General features: G+C 38.6%; 1 protein-coding gene and 1 long non-coding RNA gene across 2 annotated transcripts; both read right to left on the reverse strand.

Moving 5' to 3' along the window:
• Positions 1-1075: 1075 nt before the first annotated feature.
• ACOT13 (acyl-CoA thioesterase 13) lies at positions 1076-15671 on the reverse strand. Its single transcript, XM_019716833.3, has 3 exons — positions 15428-15671; positions 4283-4467; positions 1076-2044 (listed from the first exon to the last, which is right to left on the reverse strand). The coding sequence occupies exons 1-3, from the start codon at positions 15503-15505 to the stop codon at positions 1888-1890; spliced, it is 420 nt and encodes a 139-aa protein (XP_019572392.3). The 5' UTR covers positions 15506-15671; the 3' UTR covers positions 1076-1887.
• On the reverse strand, positions 11837-15421 carry LOC148757787 (uncharacterized). The gene is made up of 2 exons (XR_016021730.1): positions 15251-15421; positions 11837-14126 (listed from the first exon to the last, which is right to left on the reverse strand). It is a non-coding gene; the product is annotated as an uncharacterized LOC148757787 (long non-coding RNA).
• Positions 15672-15709: the final 38 nt, after the last annotated feature.

Below are 15709 nucleotides of genomic sequence, written 5' to 3' on the forward strand. Positions count from 1 at the left end.
AACAGCCATCCGGCCGCCCCTCCAGAAGCTCAGTGGCAGCTCATTTGTCTTCAATCTAGCTGTGGAGGTTGCAGCTCTTGTGGGAATTAAACCAGCAACCCTGTTAAGAGCTCAAGAGCTTAACTGAGCCATCCTGCCACCCCAATAAAAATAGTCTCAATTCTAAAATGCTTTCACATTTCCTAATCAATTAAAAGAATCTATTTGAAATAACACTGATGTTTGTATCATGGTCAGGAACTGTTCTAAGCTCTTATCTGAATGAATCTAACCCCGTGGAAAATTGATGCTTACCTAACCTCACATGGTGAGTAGGGGAGGGTTTATAACCAGCTGTCTGGCTCTATAGAGCCCTAGCTCTTTTTTTTTTTAAATGAAATGATTTTTTTTTTTTTTTTTTTAAATTTTCAACCTTTAACAGTTGACTGCAGATTTAAAGTCACTATCTTTTCACCTTTTAGTCATGATGTTCACTAAGACTGCTTGATGCAGAAATCAAATATTAAGAATGCCATAGTCAAGTAAGAAATAGATGAAACAATTTGTGAACTTGGTCTTTTTGATACTGTAGACTGAGATATAAGATCTGCATGGTTTTATTCTAGGTACTAGAAAAGGGGCTGATGGTAAGCTCCCCCCCCCTCCAATATTAAATATCCCCGTGCTGTAACATCAAAACCACCATACCCATTGGACGGTTTTCTATATCTCATTAATGTGCCTTGCCTTCAACTTTCTTGACTATTTTAGGCCACAGGGCTCAATCTATTTTGAAGTTTCATAGTCTTGAAATTGGGTTTTAATAAAACGTGGATGGCATTTTAGAGTTGAGAAGGACCTAAAATTAATTAAGGATTAACCATTAATTTATATTTTTCCTTTAGCTTAATATTTAGAGTTCAGTTTTAAGGTAATCTTATCTCAAAACGGCCTGAGTAGTTTGCTTTCCCTAAATTTTCAAAACACTGAGCTAAGAATTTTTTCATCCAAGTATCATACATTGTCACATCCACAACATAGGCAGTGAGCCAACGAGAAGGGGCGGCGAAGGGTTAAAGTAAGAAACAAATCAAAGTTATGAAACGGCCAAGGGTCTCAGCCTCAGGACTGAGAGCCCCGAATCTGAATGGCCACCTTCTGGCTTTTATTGATGCACACACAAGAAAGCAACATTGTTTTCTCCAAGGTCTGTGAATTTCACACATTGTACTAAGAAACTGATTTGAACTAATTACCTTGCCTGCAAGCAGCTGAACCATCAGTTTCAGGATGTACCTCCCCAGGAGACAAAACCTTTATGCTGAAACTTGACTGAAATGGATAGATGGAGAACTGATGTTACTACACCATTGAATCTCTTCCCAAGCAGGTTGTGGGAAGGAATGCAGCCACAAAGGCAGAAGCTCTCCTTAGCCGGAGGAAGGTTGGGGGTCTATGCGCACCTCTGTCAACCCCGTGGGTTCTCCTGCTGGTCCCCACTCGACTGTGCCTGGCTTGAGTTGTCCCTCCCACCCCCCCACCCCCCCGCGGGGAATCTTACTGACTAACCAGCCATCCTCTGGGGCCAAACGGAGACATAAGGTGTAAGCACAAAGGTGAAGCAAAGTCCCTGAAAGGATGAGTCTCACAGACTCTTTCTTTAGGGGCAGGTACGAGGGGACAGACAGGTAGGCTGCTGCGTGGCAACGATACATAGGATTAAAAACAAACTGAAGAGACTTAAAATGAAAGAGATACTCCATCCTATATCCCACTTGGACTCCATGTCCTTTTCCCCAAAAAAAGTATTTACTGGTTATGCTAATTTATTTTGAAAATTTACATTTGTTCCAAGTCAAATTTACACTTGATATTTCTTGTTGGGTTTCAAGTCGTACTGCTGTCCTCTCAGTTTCCCAAGTGTTTTGTGTGTCTGCCTTGTGCTACCAATTTTCCTGTGGCTTTGTTGGTGAGATCCACAGAGGCAAATGCAAGTGTTTTTCCTTGCTTCAGAATATGTGCTGTAATCACTATATCTTCTCCTAGTTTAGCAGGTGACATGTACCTTGAAAGGAAACAAATAGTTAACAGCAAATGATTTTTAAAAGGGAAAGTTGTATGCATCACAGAGAGCTGCCTTTAGGACTATTTTTAGGATTAGAATAAGTAACAGTAACAGTAAGCTTTTTGTCCTATCAAATTTGAATGGCTGGTCCTGACCAAGTTCCATCTTACCCAAACCATATATTTCTTTTCCCGTAAATATAGGAAGGGGTTTTTGTACCACTTCCCTTTTTTGTTAAATTTCTCACTTCATATTTATTTGGGGCTGGTCAATGATTTCTTCCAGCGTTCATTTAATCTGCTTAACTTCCTAGGTGAATTATTACTTGGTGTCTGTATCTTCTCAATTTTTAGAATTTACTCAACTCTAAAATGACTTAACACGTTGCGTACGGATCACGAGAATCTTCACGAGGGATTTAAACCCCGCCGTACGCAACGTGTTAATATAAAAACTGTAAGGAATTAATATGAGGTCCTTATAATCTTGGTGATGAATTGTGTAAACATGTTTAGAGATACACTTATGAATTGTGTAAACATGTTTAGAGATACACTTTCTACTCACATGTATTAAGTTGTTATTCCCTTACTTTTAACATATAGTAAATCTTTGGGACTGTCCTAGTTTCTGTTCAAGTGAATCACTTTGAAGCTCAGGCAGCTTTTTTTTTTTTTTTTTGAAGGGGAACAGGACTTTATTGGGGAACAGTGTGTACTTCCAGGACTTTCTTCCAAGTCAAGTTGTCCTTTCAATCTTAGTGTGGAGGGTACTGTTCAGCTTCAAGTTGTTCTTTCAGTCTTAGTTGTGGAGGGCGCAGCTCAGCTCCAGGTCCAGTTGCCATTGCTAGTTGCACGGGGCACAGCCCACCATCCCTTGCGGGAGTTGAACCAGCAACCTTGTGGTTGAGAGCCCACTGGCCCATGTGGGAATCGAACCGGCAGCCTTTGGAGTTAGGAGCATGGAGCTCCAACCGCCTGAGCCACCCAGCCGGCCCCTCAGGCAGCTCTTGATGGTAGCCAATACTTTAGGCAACATATACTCTTAAAGGCCAAAACTATGATTTATAAAAATTCTTTAGGATTGTGAAAGCAGCAGTATCTTAGAAGATCCTGAAATGTAGTGCTAGATTTAAAGATCTCTGCTCTGAATTGAGACTCTTAATAAAAAGAGGCATCAACTCGTCTTAACTTACTGCCCACCACACAGAATAAGGTAAGGACCGCTGAATATGCCCACTGGTACCATAAGCAGAACCTTTTCTTTTCATATGTTTTAATTTCACTTGATCTTAGCCAAAAGGCCAAGAAGCGATGTACATCTTAATTTCAAAGGAGCATTTGCATCTTGTCCAGTGATTTGCTTATGGCACCCTTAATTTATTTCCATAGTAAAGAGGGACTGAATGTTTAAGTTAGCCTAATAAAAGATTTAGATTGTTTACAAACCTAATAACTGAGTTACTGCCATTGCCCTCATGTCAAATAACACTGGCTTTCCCACCCTAACCCCTGCCAGTCCCCCACCCTAACAAAAATCTTTTGTTGTTGCTTAGGTGGAAAAAGCAATTGTGTTGAAACTAAATCCCTGGGCCCTGCACTCTTGAACAGGCCTAGCAACACTACTAGTTAATGTTGTAACTGAATTTTTTACATTTGGAACCATTTGACCTATGCAGGCATTTTCACACGTGAGTGGCAGCCTAACATCTGGTGCCCTGCTCCCTTCATCATGTAGTTTAAACCTATAGCGCATGTCTGTGCAGTTCAGGGAGAGGCCCAGATTGCAAACGACATTTGCAGTCACCTTGTTACAAGGAGGTGATGTATATACATGAAGGTTTCTCCAACTTTTAAAATTTTATTCAGCCTTTTTCCTATATATTATACTTGTATCCTTAAATATAGCCGTCATAAGACGTTTGTACAAGTGGTACTTTTCAGGCCTAACAACGGTTAAAAGCCATGAGTTTGTAGTGATTTTTTCCCCCCACCAGTATACGTATTAGAAGCTGAATGTTAGACCACCCCCCTTTTACTACTGATACACACTACATTTGGAAATTAGTTCCTCTACTAGATTCTAAGGCCATGGAATATTTTAGGACAAATCTAGAGCTGCACTTAAGGATGAGCAGTTAAGGGCACCTCATACTTTCTGTTACAAATGTATTTAACCTTAGTTGTTTGAAATGAGTTATCACATTAAAGTTATTTGGGGTACAGTTTGGATACATACGTTATGTTCATATCAACACTGACGCCAGGTGCACCCCTTTCTGTACAGAGCAGAGCCATTGTTGATATGCTATCCACTAAGGTGGCTGTTAACCCTCCATGAAGAGTGCCCATCTTATTGGTATGCTCCTCTTCTACTTTCAGTTCACAAATCACTTTCCCAGGAGCAGCAGAGACAAGAGTCACCTAAATGTAAAGAAAATAATTTTGAACATTCTATTAGTAAAGCTCAAACAGCCCATCAAGAAGCTGAATGTTAGACCATTACCCTTTTACTACTGATACATATACTATATTTGGAAATTAGTTCCTCTATTTGGATTAAACTGAGTCACCCCCAAAAAGCTGATTCCTAAATTCAAATGTTACCAATCTCTATGATAGACATTAACCCTTATGTAAACTCTTTTTAAAGAAAAAAGAACATTTTGGGGAAAACAGTAGTAGTTTTTAATCTCCACTCTGCTGACATAAATCAAACATTCCATCTGAGCTTTTCAGCCGTATGGACAACAACTTAGCATCTCTTAATGTCTCCTTAGAAATTTTGCACCAACAAAGTCAGCTGGTCCCTGTGATCTGTTAACCCATTAGAAGTTTAATTTGGATTTTCCCTAGTTTTTGCACAGGGTAATTTTTTTTCAAAAGATTTTCACTAAAATACCGTGTTTCCCCAAAAATAAGACCTAGACAGACAATCGGCTCTAATGCGTTTTTTGGAGCAAAAATTAATAAAAGACTGGGTCTTATATTAAAAGAACCGGTCTTATATTAAAAATTATATAAGACCTGGTTTTATATTAAAAATATTAATTTTTGCTCCAAAAGACGCATTAGAGGTTATGCCATAAACGCAACACAAAAAGTTGAACAACAAAATCCAACAAGTTAAATTCAACTGCTTTTAATTCCCTGCCCAATTTACAGTATCACAATGAAAAAGAATTACACAAAACAAAATGAATAAATTTAAAATTTTATATCAAACATCTTTAAAAAAGAAACAAATGTTTCTTATATCTATTTAAATTTTTAATAACTAGTAAATAACTAGTAAATAACTATTTAAATAACTAGTAAAAACTATCATAGCATAATATTTAGAAGTTGGGATTGAACTGTAACTGGAATGTGCTGCATCCAGAAACTGTAATTTTCACCATCACTAGAGGGATTCAGGCAGAATATAGATGAATATGTAGTGTGTCTGTTGTTTGGGGATTGGGCGGGGGGATGTCTCAATTAAATGGTTAGATTCTATACAACTGCCATTTATTGACCACTTTTATATGCCAGGCACTGTGCCAAACACTACGTGTACCATATAATAAGGAAGGCATAATTTCCATTTTGTGCGTAGCTTAAATTCAGAGTGGTTTATTCTCAAGGTCACCCAGGATGTGACAGAACTGAGATTTAGATCTAGGTCTGCTTATCTTCAAGTCTCCCTAGTCACTCACTATAAAGTCTCTTGATAGACAGTGGCCTTCATGGCTCCCACCAGGAAGATATCTCGGAGTTTCACAAACCACAACTTTAATGGTTTTACTGTTTATCCCCTAGAAGGCCGTGAAGTAAAACAAAGAGAACCCTACCATCTAGACCATCCTAGACAATGTTTTGCATAACAGGTAAATCAACGGAAAAATAAATGTTACAATAGGATCAAGTCTATTTATACAATAAACATCCAGCCATTAGATGTCCTCATAAAATAATAATACACACCAAGCAGGGCCAAGGTGGAACTCCTCTTATTCAGGCATTTACCTGAGTGTATCAAGCACTGGCAATGTGAAGATGAATGAGATCGAATTCCTGCTCTTAAGGGGTTCACAGTCTAGGGAAAGAGACAAGTACACAGATGATTGCAGCAGAAAGAATTATTGCAAACAGAAATATGAGTTGTTTGAAGTAAGGATATCTAACTTATAAAAGCATATGCTTTCAGGGAAGAGATTGGAAAAGGCTTCCTGGGGAGTGACATTCAAGTCTTAAAGGACAGGTAGGAATAAGCCAGGTGAAGACTGGGAAAAAAGGCAGTTCAGAAAAAGAGAATCAAATGTGAAAGCCTCATAGCAAAGGTAGTTTAGGGTAATTTTAAGGCAGTGTGTTTCGTAGAGGTCAGTTCTTAAAGTTCTGAGATGACAAAAGGTAAAACATGTCGATTGGATTTTCTACTTCAGAATACTTTTCCTTTGTCCCAACGTGAAAGGCCAAGGGACATAGTAATATATTAATATATGTTGGTTTAGTAATATAAGGTTGGTTTAAAATGTACATTGGAAAAGAGATAATTTTGTACTCATCAGCCAGATATGGCAAGAAAAATGCTTTTTATGTGTTGCCAATTCTTGTCTCCCTAAGTAAAATAAAGGAGTTAAGCCAATGGAAGATAATGATGAAGCAATGTCCTACCTACCATCCCAGAGCTAATAACTAGCCTTATGGGGGAAGGGGCCAGTGGAGAGCTAACTTCCTTTGAATGATAAGAGTGAAAATTCGGGAGCAACTGGGCCAAGGGCAGATGACCCAAACAAATCAGTAAGATGTCATAATCCTCAGGGAGCATACCAACCAGTAGAGGTTATAAGAGGACAAAAATAACAAATGAATGCCATGGGAGGCAAAACAAAACCCTAGGGAACAGAATTTAATTAAGTATTCCCTGAGGATTTAACCAGCTGAAGTAACACTCAATTCTTGTTCATTGGAGAAGTGGTTATGAGGACAAGAGCCAGGAAGGAATATAAGCAATCATTGTATTTTTCCGCACAGATTGGTAAACGGCAGATACTACTGACTCATTCCTAAATACCTATAAAGGTGGATACTACAAAGGCCTCTATCATATTAATTGGGAAGGCAGGATTTCTCTCATACACAGGTTCTCTAATGCTTTCAACTTGGAGGAGAGGGGCTGACAGGGAAGGAGCTTCCTTATACCCTAGATTGGGGACTGGGGCAATGTCTATTCACACCTCCAGTTCTCTCAAGGGAGAAAGCACAAATCCTTGCAGAATTTTTGCAGCTGATCTACAGTTTGGAATCTAGTATTTGAATAAAGAGTTGATCCCAGGAGGGCCGGCCCGGTGGCTCAGGCGGTTAGAGCTCCGTGCTCCTAACTCCGAAGGCTGCCGGTTCGATTCCCACATGGGCCAGTGGGCTCTCAACCACAAGGTTGTTGCCAGTTCAATTCCTCGACTCCCGCAAGGGATGGTGGGCAGTGCCCCCTGCAACTAAAATTGAACATGGCACCTTGAGCTGAGCTGCCTCCCGGATGGCTCAGTTGGTTGGAGCGCGTTCTCTCAACCACAAGGTTGCCGGTTCGACTCCCGCAAGGGATGGTGGGCTGCGCCCCCTGCAATTAGCAAGGGCAACTGGACCTGGAGCTGAGCTGCGCCCTCCACAACTAAGACTGAAAGCACAACTAAGACTGAAAGGACAACTTGAAGCTGAATGGCACCCTCCACAACTAAGACCGAAAGGACAACTTGACCTGGAAAAAAGTCCTGGAAGTACACCCTGTTCCCCAATAAAGTCCTGTTCCCCTTCCCCAATTAAAAAAACACACAAAAAAACCCAAACCGAAAACAGGCGGGAATTCCCGCCCAGAAATCCTAGCGATAAATAGGAAAAATGTCTAAGAGATACACTGTGAGTAGTACGTTTCTTTCCCATTGTGGGTATTACTGGGTTCAGGAGCTGATTTCCCCGATTTCCGGACCAACTTTTCTCAGATTCGGGAAAGCGAAAAAAATTCATGAGAACGGGTGGGAATTCCCACCTGGAAACCCTAGCTCAGAGTGGGTGCCAAATCCCTTTCCCTTTCAATATTGATTAACTGTTAACTTGAGTTCATTATTTCACTAATTATGTCTCAATTCCTTAACTTCTGTATCTGAGCCATCTAAATTACCATGTTACTTCTCTTTAATGTATTTTTAATTACAGAAATACAATCATTTGTTTTATACAAATAAATAGTATAGAAATGTAATTTCTTACTTACTTCCCCGTCAGTGCTTTATATCTTTCAATATAATTCTCTAGGCTTATTCAAACGTGCACATATATAGTGTTTTTCTTTTTATAAAATTTAAACAAATGGCATCATATTACACACATTCCTGTGCAATACATTTTTCTCTTCCCAGTACTGAGTATACTAGATGTGTTCTTTCCGTATTTTTTACCATTACAAACAAAGATGCTTCCATTTGTATAGGATTACCAAAATTAGAAAGCTGGGTAAAAGGGTATATAAATTTTTAACAAATCTGCCAGATTACCTTCTAAAAGCAGTGCTTCATTCCCTAATTCCTCATCAGTAATGCGTTATTCTTCATTTTTACAATATCAGGGGCAAAATCTGATATCTCCTGGTTTAAATCTGCACTAGCCAGACTAATAGAGCTATTGGGCATCCTTTCCTGTTTACTGGCTGCCTACATTTCTTTTTCTGTGGTCATTGTGCCCACATCCTTTGTGCTCACTAACTTATTTCAGACTGTCTCTACAGCAATTCTTACCATATCAGATTTTAACACCTAGACAAATGGTGAAATTCTTTTCCAGATTATTGTATTTTGACTTTTATCTTTTGCCATAAAAAATATGAGTTCATATTAGCAATGTGCACAGTGCCTGAAAAATAGTAAGTGCTATCTAAATGTTTGCAAAATAAATGATAAACAAAACTTTCCAATTTTATAAAGTCATACACAGCACATCATTCAATGACTCCTTAACAGAGCTACACTGATTTTTTTTACTAGTTGCTCTATAGTTGGACATTTAGGTTATTTCTCATTTTTGGTATCACAAACGCTACAATCAAGATTTTTGTACGTAAGTCTTTGAACAAATCTTGTTTTATCATATTCTTGCGCATTTCTTGTACTTAGACAATTTAAATGGCCAATAACGAATATGGAAATATCTGTTGGCATATCATGTTGATTTCAAATAATGTCATTGCCCTTTTGTGGTCAACCCAAAGCCTCAGAGATCTATAAGTATAAGGTCAATTCTTTTTTTAAAATTAGTTTCAGGTGTACAAAACAACGTAATAGACATTTACACCCCTCACAAAGTAGTAACCCCCTCCCCCAACCTCCTATCCCTGACATTGTATATAGTTGTTACAATTCCATTGACTCTATTCTCTATGCTGTACTCTACATCCTGTGACTATATATATATTATAGTTGACATTCAATATTATTCAGTTTCAGCTTCAGGTGTACACTGCAGTGGTCAGGCAACTACGTCATCCCTGAAGTGGTCTCCCTAATAAGAGAAGTGCCCATCTGACACCCTACAAAATCTTTACATTATTGATTATATTCTGCAAACTGTCTTTCGTATCCCTGTGGCAATCTTGTGGTAACCAATTTGTGCTTTCTAATCCCCTCACCTTCTCCCTCATCCCTATCCCCCTCCCATCTAGCAACCCTCAGTTTTTTCTCTACATCTCTGAGACTGTTTCTGATTAGCTTGTTCATTTATTCTGTTCTTGATTCCACATATAAGTGAGATCATATGGTATTTGTCTTTCTCAGATTGACTTATTTCACAGCATGATATTCCCTAGGTCCATCCATATCATTGCAAATGGTTAAGATTTCATTCTTCTTTATGGCAGAGTAATACTCCATTTTATAAATGTACCAGTTTCTTAATCCAGTCATCTACCGATGGGCATTTCGGTTGTTTCCAGGTCTTGGCTATTGTGAATAGTGCTGCAATAAACATATGGGGTGCATATATTTTTTCAAATTAGCGTTTTGGATTTCTCTGGCTAGATATCTAAGAGTGGAATTTCTGGGTCATACAGTAGCTCCACTTCCAGTTTTTTGAGATACCTCCATACTGACTTCCATAGTGACTGCACCAATCTGCAGTCCCACCAACAGTGCACAAGCGTTCCATTTTCTCCACTTCACCAGCACTTGTTGTTTGTTGATTTATTGATGATAGCCATTCTGACCGGAGTGAGGTGGTATCTCATTGTTGTTTTTATTTGCATTTTTCTAATGATTAGTGAAGTTAAGGTCGATTCTTAACCTTTCTAATCATTTCCATTGTCTTCAAGGGCCCCTCATCTCTTTATTCTGTGTCCTCAAGGTTCAGTCCTAAAACTTTAATGCTTCTCTCTAATCTGTGTTCTTCCTCTTGAGACATCTCCTTCACTTCCACATCCTCATCTCTCATTTCCATAGGATGACTACATAACTTTATCCTGCTTCTGAATTCCGTTCTCTTATTTCTTTGCATGTTGGATTCCGCATGGTATTTCCAAATCCTAACACAGTGCCTATCATTTGAGATTTCTAAGGTGCATTCTTGCACGTGTTACTGGGAAAAAAGTTCCATTGGCAAATAAATATGATAAAAATGAAACATGTTTATTGCAGAACTTTCAAAAGTTTTAATATGCAGAAAGGATACAACATCTCCACTATGTGAGATACTCAGAGTAGTCAAATTCATAGAGATAGTGGGTGGTGGTTGCCAGGGCTAGAGGAAAAGGGGAACAAGGCGTTATTTAATGGATACAGAGTTCCAATTTTGCAAGATGAAAAGAGTTCTGGAGATGGTGTCAATGGTTGCACAACAATGCAATTAACACTACTGACTTGTATACTTTCAAATGGTTAAGATGGTGAATTTTGTTATGTGTATTTTACCACAATTTTTAAAAAGGGGCGCTATAACATCAGTAGTTCCTTAACTTATTTATTAATGGGATTCTTTTTCTCAGGGCACATCTGAAGGGATCATTCCTCAGAACCCTCTTCTCTCCTCTCCTAGATGATAAACTCCTAGAGGGCTAGGAACTGTGGTTGGTATTTCTTCATAATCTCACAGTCCTTAACTTGCTGATTTAAAGTGATCTTATAACAAGAGCAGGACATTTGAGTGTTAGTTTTTCTGTATCTGTTTTATAAAAGATAGATTTTGGGTGTATTTATAAACACTGATAAAAGAGTTTTTAAAAAGAGAACAGGCTAAAATAAAGAAGTTTTAATTAATATAAGATCTCATGCATTGACTTGACATCTGTACCAGGATTGATTGAAGTGCCTTATTCAAAAGATCATTTCCTGAGGAATAGAAAGTCACTATCATTTACCAGATTCTATCAGCTAAAATCAAAACATCTGTCTAAAAAGCAAAATCCCCATTGGAATATTATTAGCCAGATTTTGAAGTGTTATTCTCCTTGATTCATTGGCTTTAGTAAGGCCACTGCAGAAGTGGGTGACAGGGCAGACTTGAAAAAATAGTGACTGTGCATCTCACTTGCTGCTCACACTCATAAACATTATCCCTTCTCATTTTTGCAAAAGCAATGAAGTAAGAGTACAAGTGTGTCTGGGAACCATATGCATTCATACCCCAATTTAGTTGTAACAATGTTCTTGCATTTAAAAATGAGCATTTCTTGCCTTGAAATAGCTCTGATATTTAAGTAACTAGAAACACAACTATTTGACATAAAATAATTCTGTTAGTAAAGGTCCAATGAGGCAACAAAAAAACACAGTAGTTATTTTAACAAAGAAACTTTAATATAAAGAATTGTCAACCAGAGATTTAGGGAAAGACCAAATTCTGTTCCATGTAAAGACATGTGGAAGTCTCATGATATAACAACTAAGAGTTCAGTACAAAGGCATAGTTTATATTTAGAGAGAACACAGCTATTTTCTAGTTTTGACCCAGAACAAAGTACATGACTAGCACTGTTGTCATTTGGACTGGATGATTTTTGTTGTGGGGACAGCGGAGAGGGAACAGCAGCTTCCCTGTTCTACCCACTAGATGATAGCAGAGCCTCTCCCACCCCACTCCAATTGCGATGATGGAGACATTGCCAAATGTCCTATGATGAACAAAATCACTGCCAATTGAGAACCACTGGTCTAGGTCATGTTACCTTAAAACTTATGGTAAAAGGAAAGGAAACCATGTCCACAACTAGATTTATGCATCATTATGCATATAAACATACTTTACCCCTAGCAACTCTGCCCACATGAAACACAGCCACAAAACCTATTTTAGATCAAACTAACACAGAGCACCTACTATCGTATTGACCTGTGCAGTTATATGATAGCCACTAGCCACATGTTGGCACTGAGCACTTGACACATGGCTACTCTGAATTGAGATATGCTATAAGTGTAAAAATCACACTCGATTTGAAAGATTATGAAGCTAATACTTTTTTTTTGTATTGATTACATGTTAAAATATTTTGGATAGGATGAGTTATCTAAAATATATTACTAAAATTAATTTACCTATTTTGTGTGTGTCATAGCTAACATAAATCATATGACTATTACTATATTTGGGCCTGTTTATGGTCTCTGATTTTAGTTCTATTTGTCATATTTTATCCTTATTTCAATACTATGTTGTCCTAATTCTAGCTTCATAATATGTCATATCTTTACCCTTCTTTAATATTGTTTTGGATAGATTCTACTTTTAGCATTTCCATTTAATTTTTAGAAATGGTCAACTAGTGCAAAAAAATGCTTAGAATTTGGTTGGGATCACATTGAAGTGTTAAACCAATTTAGGGGATATTTGAAATATTTCTAATATTGAGCCTTTAATATTAATCCATAAATACAGCATATAGTTTCATTTATGTTGGTCTTATTTAAATTATCTCAATATTGTTTTGTAGTTTTAATATAGAGATCTTCCAGTTTTTTTTTCCAGGAGAATTTACTTTAACAATTTTGTGACACAGGTATGTTCAAGGTGAATTCTTATAGAGTCTGCATATCCGAAGTACACCTTATTTCATCTTTTGAAACATTTTTGTTGGGTATTGCATTCCACCTTGACAGGGTTCCCCCCCCTTTTATTACTTTAAACATAATGCTCCCTTCTCTTCTCACTTGAATTGTTTCTGTATCAGTTTTCTATTGCTGTCATAATAAATACCACAAACCCTGGGATTCAAGCAACAAAAATGTGTTATGGTTCTGTCAGTCAGTCTTAAGTCTGGTATGGGCCTCACTGGGCTAAAATCAAGATTTCGGCAAACTGAGTTATTCTCTGGAGGTTCCAGGAAAGAGTTTCCTACTCATTTGAGTTGTTTGTTGAATTAAGTTCCTAGTGGTAGTGGGATCAAAGTTACTGTTTTCTTGCTGTCTATAAATTGAGAGCTGTTCTCTTAGCTTCTAGGAGTTACCATATTCCTTTTTGTGGTCTCCTTCCTTCATCTTCAAAGTCAGCGATGGCAGGCAAAGTACTTCTCAGTTCACATCTCTCTGACTCTATTTTTGCTTTTCAAATGTGACGAGGTCTGACAATTAAGTTCACGAACTCATCCTAGAAAAAGTGCTACATACCTCATTGCTGAGTATCACTCCGGTCATCTTCGAAGTACACCCCTTAGGAAAGCTAACTACTGATGCCAGTGCCTAGTCCACCCTTCAAAGCAATTTTGGAACTCTTTTTCTCGAATGGTCATCAGAGCTGTCATCGTATTACCCTTGATGTCCTGAATGTTATCAAACTGTCTTCCTTTCAATATTTCCTTTATTTTTCAGTAAAGAAAGAAGTCATTAGGGACCAGATCAAGTGAGTAGGGAGGGTGTTCCAATACAGTTATTTGTTTACTGGCTAAAAACTCCCTCACAGACAGTGCTGTGTGAGCTGGTGCACTGTCGTGATGCAAGAGCCATGAATTGTTGAGAAAAAGTTCAGGTCGTTTTCATCTAACTTTTTCACGCAGCCTTTGCAGCACTTCCAAATAATAAACTTGGTTGACTTTTTGTTCAGTTGGTACCAATTCATAATGAATAATCCCTCTGATATCAAAAAAAAGGTGTTAGCAACATCATTCATGAACTTAATTGTTAGACCTCCTATTATGAAATTTATAATTACACGTGCGGCTAGCATTTGTAGCCTGAAATCATGTCTATTGGACAGAACTGGTCTAGACACAGGTCGCACCACTATTCAACCTTACTGCAAATTCTGAGGAACTCTACACGTCTAATTTAAAGATATATCTTCTTGGAAGGCAAGTTAACACCAATGCCAACTCAGTCAAGCATATGGTTTATGACTGTTCCAGACAAAGGCATACACAACCCATGGCAGGGTTAGCATGAGAAGACACATACACATAAGGTTGCTTAAAACTTAACAATGAAAATGGCTATAGATTTTTTAAAGGAATTCTAACTTCCCCTTAGACCAATACTTTCTCTTTTGGATAATATATCTTTCAAAAAGTTACTGTTAAATAGTAGTGTGTCCTTGGGTTTTATAGTATTTGCTATTTGAAAACATAAAATACATTTAAGTATTATTTCCTCTGTTTTTCAGCAAAGCCCTGAGAGATAATTAGGGACATGTGGAAAACAGCCTAAATGTTGCATTCCAGGAGGGAGACAGACCTTGGTGCAAAAATGTAGTAACACATTCTTCCTACAAACGACTGCAGTTGATCTGTTTAAACCCCCTTTCTACATTATTTCCAAATTTCCCAGTACTCTATCTTGATCAGAGAAAAACAAGCATGCATGCATTTAAACATTTAGAAAAAAAAACCTACAAGTTCTTAGGCTGTTAAATGTCTTCCAAATGTGACATAACCAAGGGCTTTTGTTCTTCATGCTTATTTATAAATGCTTCCTATGTCACATGATGTTCTATAAAGACACTGAAAACTAGGAGTCTGGGCTAGTTTGTTCCTGTGCAAAGCGGGCAGGGTTGGCCCTGCTTAACCCCGCTGCACCCATACAACTAGCACTTGACTTTCCTACCTTACTGCAATTATTTATCTTCTAATCCTCTGGAATGTGGACTGTGTCTTACTCTTTCTGTAACACTGCAGGCGGTGTTTGTGGAAGAGTCGAACTCTAAAGTCTTTCTAACTCTAGAACCGAGGAGTTGTGTCTCCACGAGTGATAACCATACTTACTTATGTACATTTATATGAGATCACCTATGCACTTGACCTGGCACACAATGGAGCTCCATCATAATCATTCTCAGTAAGGTGAACTACAGGCGCAGCTGAACAGAATGAAGCGAGATACTTATCCAAGCATGGTGCCTTCTCTCCCTTCATCACAAGCAGGAGCTTCGCCTCCAGTACCTTTTCCAAAACTCTGTCAAAACCGTGGGCACTGCCGATGGCCTTCATCACCTCCCGCAGTTGTTGGGTCAGGCTCATCTTGGGCCGTTCGCCAGCTTTTGAGCCCCGCGAAAGAATGAACCTTGTAAGAACCCGGAAGCCCAGGAGTCCGCGAAAAAGCACAAGGGCGCAGAGGACGAAGAGAAGCGTCCACCTGCTCTGCGACGTGCACGCCGCCGCCGCTGCCCCCCGCTGGCGCGCTGACGTGCGCGTCCCGCTGTGACCGCGCGCACGCGCCGTTGT

This window comes from Rhinolophus sinicus, chromosome 7 (assembly GCF_057876585.1).
Source record: "Rhinolophus sinicus isolate RSI-liver-muscle chromosome 7, RSI-T2T, whole genome shotgun sequence".
NCBI classification, from domain to species: domain Eukaryota; kingdom Metazoa; phylum Chordata; class Mammalia; order Chiroptera; family Rhinolophidae; genus Rhinolophus; species Rhinolophus sinicus.